Source organism: Myotis davidii, unplaced genomic scaffold (genome assembly GCF_000327345.1).
Source record: "Myotis davidii unplaced genomic scaffold, ASM32734v1 scaffold223, whole genome shotgun sequence".
NCBI classification, from domain to species: domain Eukaryota; kingdom Metazoa; phylum Chordata; class Mammalia; order Chiroptera; family Vespertilionidae; genus Myotis; species Myotis davidii.
Genome location: NW_006294609.1, coordinates 5230650 through 5236432, shown reverse-complemented (window position 1 = coordinate 5236432; position 5783 = coordinate 5230650). Strand labels below are relative to the sequence as shown.

Below are 5783 nucleotides of genomic sequence, written 5' to 3'. Positions count from 1 at the left end.
ACGCGCGCGCGCACACACACACACACACACACACCCCCCAGATGCCCAGACCCCAAGATGCGAAGAGTTTCACTTATCTGTATTGTTAGAAGTTTCTACCAGAAACACATGTTGTTTTGTAGAAGTAAAAAAAGAAAGAAAGACGCTACGCAGAGAGGTTTTAACACGTGGCCCCACAAGGACCGCACGCGTCTCGATCCGCCAGCCTTGGCCCCCTCTGCCCACCCGGCAGGTACCTGAGCGTCTTCCGCTGCATGTCCTCGTCCGTGATGCCGTGATAGACGAGGGTCTCGTTCCAGATGGGGTTCCGGGTGTTCCGCAGGGTTTTTGTCCGAAGCTTGTTGGACTAGAGCCCAGAGACGGACAGACAGACACCAGCCTCAGTGGGGAGCCAGCCCCGCAGCCACACCCTTTGGGCTGATTTGGGGGGGCGGGTGGAGGAGTAATTTAGGAGACACCCCCTTTAGGAGTATACAGGGGCTCAGGGGCTCCCAAATGTTCATCTCAGGGAGTGGGGGCATCTTCAGGCTGATGTCTGCAGCCATCAACAGGGCTGGACACTGAGCCACCCCTCCCTCCACACAGTAGGCTCTCTCTTTGAACTTTCCATTAAGATTAAAAAGCAGTGCCATGGCCGGTGTTGTTCAGTGGTTAGAGTGTCAGTAGGTTTGATATCAGTCAAGGGCATGAGAGCACTGGCCTGTGGAATGAATGGTCTCGGGTTTGATCATGGTCAAGGACATGTTACCTTGGTTGCAAGCTCTGTTTCTGGTCCCAGTTGGGGTGCATGTGGGAGTCAACCAATGAATGTCTCTCTCTTGCATAAATGTTTCTCTCTCTCTGTTGCTCCCACCCACCCCCCGCCCTTCTCTCTCTCTGAAAAAGCAATGGAAAAAATATATCCTAGGTGAGGATTAAAAGAAGAAAGATCGAGCCCTAGCCTGTTTGGCTCAGTGGATAGAGTGTCAGTCTGCAGATCAAAGGGTCCTGGGTTCGATTCCAGTCAAGGAATCACATACCTCAGTTGCAGGCTCCTCCCCGGCCGGGGCCCAAGTCGGGGCTCGTGCAGGAGGCAACCAATTGATGTGTTTCTCTCACATCAATATTTCTCTCTGTCTTCCCCTCTCACTCCCACTCTTTCTAAAAATTAATGGAAAAATATCCTCAGATGAGGATTAACAAAATAATAAAAATAAATAACTCATTCACTTTTTAGAAAAGAAGGAAGGAAGGAAGGAAGGAAGGAAGGAAGGAAGGAAGGAAGGAAGGAAGGAAGGAAGGAAGGAAGGAAGTTGAGGCATTTTCCTTTGAGGGAAAAATCATTTCTAGGTCAGGGAGGCAGAAATAAGAGTCACCCACTCCTAGGCAGCGAAGGAACGATTTCTGGGGATCCTGGGAGGGTTCCGTAGGTTTCCCCAAATAGCATCCTTCATGCCTGAAATTTGTTAGGGGGCTGGGGGCGGGGGAGGAGGACAAAGTTTTTCACTCTAAGAGAGAGGCTAGAAATGTACTAAACTCAGAAGAGGGGCCTGGTGAGAAATCTAATTCAGACTAACATGACTCACTGGATCCCTTGGCAAAGCAAGTTTGGATTTAGGAGTGAGCGAAGGAGAGAGCCTCAGGAGAAGCAAATGTCGCTGGGGAGTTAGAAGAAGTGGCCAAACACTTCACAGTCTGGCCATGGCCAGATGAGAGACTGTTGTTCCTTGATCTAAACCAAGAAAAAGATTGTGTGTGTGTGTGTATGTGTGTGTATATGTATGTGCATGTGTGTGTATGTGCATGTGCGTGTGTGTGTACGTGTGTGTGTGCGTGTGCGTGTGTCCTCTTTTGTCTGCATTCAATACTTGCAGCAGAGATTTTTAACGTGCAGTTTGCTGAGATCATGCAACCAAGTGCACGGTCACCCTTGTATTTGGCGCATCCACATCAAATGGACCAAGTAAGCCCATCTGAGTGGGTCGAACCCCATGTCCCCTCCGCAGACAAAGCGATGACCAGGGAGCGGCAAGGTGGGAGGGGGCACATTTCTCTCAGGACAGAACATTCTCTCAGGTGCTTAGCCCTGAGATCCAAAGAGAGCGACTCCTTTCCACTGGGGAGCCATGGAAGGTATGTGAGCAGGTGAGGGCATCATGGGGGCATCTGCTTCTCCCCTGGCCTTTGGACGCTCCTGGATTTCAGGTTTCTGGGCTGGAGAGACGGGCAGAGCCCCTGCCCCTTGAGGGAGAATGACTCCTGGCCCACCTCTCACCCCTGGCGAGGACTTGGCCACTCAGGGAGGAGGGGGTTGGGGGCAGCTGGGCTATTTTAGGCTCTGGGCTGGGAACCTTGGGTGCCTGCCAGGGCCCATGTTCTTGGCTCGCCAAGAGGCCCAGGCCATATGGTACCTTGCTGGCTCCCGGCAGGAGGTGCAGCTTAACATAAGGATCAGCCAGGCCGTTGGAGTCCATGGGCTTCAGTCCCTGCAAGAGAAAAGGCAGTGGTGCGAGGGCCTTGGGAGGGCCGGCCACTCTGCTGCTGCAGCCCCTGGGCACAGCCCCTGGCCTCCGTCCCGCCCGTCAGTTCATCCCATGTGCTTCCCCCTCCGAAGAGAGAGAGAAGAAGAGCCCTGGAATTAGGCAGAGAGGGCTTAAAGCCCGGCCATGTCACTTCCTGGCTGTGTGTCCTCCGGCAAGTTTCTTAACCTGTCTGAGCCTCGTTTTCCTCGCAGGTCAAATGGGATGCGGACAGCCCTGCTTCGTGAAGGGGGGAGACATACACACGATTTCACCTGTCAAGTGCCTGGCACATGGAGATGCTCCATCAAGGCTGGATTGTCACTCATCCCCTCCAGGGAGCTGGGCTCTGCCCTTGTAATCAACTGCCTCTGCTCCTGGGAGGCGGCTGCGGTGAAATGACCCTCTGGGACCATCTCCGGGGAACGTTCTTGCCCACAATATGGGCTGTGGCTAATTTCTGCCTTTTTCTCACCACTGTCACTGCCACAGGTAGACAGGGCAACAGAGAGGAGCCCGGTGACCCGTGTCCTCCCCAAGTCCCCGGAGAAGCCAGAGCAGCCGTGTGGTCCCCCCTTGGCCCCTCACCCACCTTGGCCTTGATGATGGTGCAGTGCAGGGAGCTGTTCTCCTGGTCGTAGAGAAGGCTGAACTCCAGGGCACCCAGGGTGGCTGGAGGGGGCAGAGGCAGGAGCCAAGAGAACATTCACTCAGTCATTCAACAAACATTGCCCGAGCGCTGATTACGTGCCCTGTCTGGGCTAAGCATTGAGCCTACAGAGAGAGGAAGGCTCGGTCCCCAAGGCCCGTGGGAGAGCACGGGATGGGGAGGGGACAGCTGGCCTTTCACCAGCTCTGGCCTCTGATGTGCGGCAGCCCCTCCACTCACTGGCCGCGGGAGCTTGGCCAAGTCCCTGAACACCCGGAGCCTCTGTCTTCCTACCTGTGAATCAGGAGCAGTAAAAGCAACTCTTCCCAGGCCCCGTGGGCAGATCCCATGAGCACGTGCTCAGAACACACTTAGAAAAGTGTGCGTATTACGTGATACCCGCTCCTCGTGTGTGTTTAGCACTAACCTGATAATGATTTCCAGTTTACAGAGCACTTTCCCAGGAGGTGCCTCAGTTTACCCTCCTCGGTCCCACCCAGGAGGCAATATTCTGCTTCCCATTTTACAACGAGAAGGGGTGACATCGTGGGCCAAAGCCACGCCACCGCCCACAGCCCTCGGTCCATTTCATCTAAGCGGGTCCAATCTCTCTGCCCAACCGTGAGCTCTTGGGACATATGTGTGTGTCCCTAGGACTTGGGTCTCAGTGGGAGGGACATAAAGCAGGCACTTCATACACCCCTGATTGCATGGATGCAAAAAGAAACATCCAGAAATTTTAAAATGGCTTAAAAAATTGCTCTTTGAAGACACACAGTAGAGAGTTTTGGAACTGTTAAACGCGTAGGTATACCTAGGAGTGGATGCTGGTCACGTGATAATTCCACGATCTACGTGGTGAGGAGCCACCAAACTGGACAAAGCGAATATCGCCGAATTGCACTCTTTACAATGCGTTACACGGTGACTTTGATGTTACAGGTATTTTACCCCAATAAAAAAATAGGATGTTACTATTTTTTAGTAAGTTGATGTCGTGTTGTGAATACGGTAACACAAACTTGGATTTTTATGACTTGGTTAATGCATTTGTCACGGTTGGCATATTGTGCAGCTGGGAGGGTGTAGAGGGCCCTTCCTGGAGCCCTCCATTTCCCTGGGGGGTGACCCTGAAGGGGCTTTTCCCAGACACCCCTGCCCTCAGTGCCACATACTCCCTTCATCCGAATCGTAGCTGTTGGCTTCCTCCTCGTCCTCCTCGGGGGTTGGGGGCTGGCGGGCAGGGGTGGCGACAGGCTGGGGGGCAGCAGCAGACACTTGGGAGTAAGGGCCTGGTGCGTGGCCCGCTCGGTCCTCCCTGGCTCCGACTCCTAGTCGCTCCTCCCAGGGTGGGATGGAGGCCCCTGGGTAGCAGAGGTCACTGGTGGCCACGTCTGCAGGGAGATGGAGAGAGGGCAGGAAAGAGGCAGCTGAGTTCCTGTGTTACAATGGCGGCAGCAACAACTGCTCCAGCATGACCACGAGGGATGAGCACCTACTGTATACCAGGTGCACCAGACTCACCCACAGCCCTGCAACAGAGAATTATGGCCTCCCGCTGACGGGTGACCACATTGTGCCGGTCGCTGGTTCTCAGAATGTTGTCTTTGTCAAAACCACCGAGAGGAGCTTGCAAAATACAGGTTCACGGGCCCCACACAGAATCAGTAGCCCGTGCAGTGGGGCCTTGAAGTCCATGTTTTATAACAAGTCCCACGAGCTTAATCAGATGCAGGCAAAACAGACCTCAAAGGGTACTGATCACTTGTGTGGGCTCTGGAGCCAGGGTAGCCTGGGTCTGCACCTCTGCTGTGTGGTATAGGGCAAATTACTGAATGTCTCTGAGCCTCAGCTTTCTCATCTGTAAAATGGGAATTATAATACCTGAAGTCACTCAAATCATAGTAGCTATTATTTTTTTTTAATATATTTTATTGACTTTTTACAGAGAGGAAGGGAGAGGGATAGTGAGTTAGAAACATTGATGAGAGAGAAACATCGATCAGCTGCCTCCTGCACACCCTCTACTAGGGATGTGCCCACAACCAAGGTACATGCCCTTGATCGGAATCGAACCTGGGACCCTTCAGTCCGCAGGCCAACGCTCTATCCACTGAGCCAAACTGGTTAGGGCAGTAGCTATCATGTTAAAAATTATTGAATACGTATACAAATTTGTGCCTGGTGCATCAGAAAGCAAGAACTACGTTGTAGCCACAGTGATGCGTGTGAGGATGACCAGGCATATATATCACATGTAATAGTCACTGTCACTTAGTGCGGTCTTAAACATTCCCGGCCACGTGCTACGGTTTTATATGTATTAGTCTGTTTAATCCTCATAAGTCACTGAAGTAGGTCCTAGTGTTATTCCCATGTCAGAAATAAGGAAACGGAGGCTCAGGGAAGGTAAGGAACTTGCCCAGGGCCACACAGCTGGGTCGTGAAGGAGCAGGGATTTGAATCCAGGCAGGGTGTACTCTTAGTCACTCGACGTGTGGTCATTGTCTAGGGTTTGGGAATCAGGGTGGGGAGCCTTAGAGCTCATCGGGGAGGTCTCGGGGTGTGGGCTGGGCCATGATCAGGCAGCCCTCTGCTCTCTCGTGGAGAAGTGGGAGAGAAGTGGTCTCTCTAGC

General features: G+C 52.9%; 1 protein-coding gene across 1 annotated transcript in view; it reads right to left on the bottom strand.

The window, feature by feature from the left end:
- RPH3A (rabphilin 3A) overlaps nt 1-5783 on the bottom strand; it is an 82906-nt gene that overhangs the window by 33893 nt on the left and 43230 nt on the right. The window contains exons 12-15 of the mRNA XM_006768935.2: nt 4323-4550; nt 3091-3170; nt 2391-2465; nt 237-346 (exon numbers count right to left, since the gene is read on the bottom strand). Coding sequence (XP_006768998.1) covers nt 237-346; nt 2391-2465; nt 3091-3170; nt 4323-4550 — 493 coding nt within the window. The remainder of the gene's footprint in view (nt 1-236; nt 347-2390; nt 2466-3090; nt 3171-4322; nt 4551-5783) is intronic.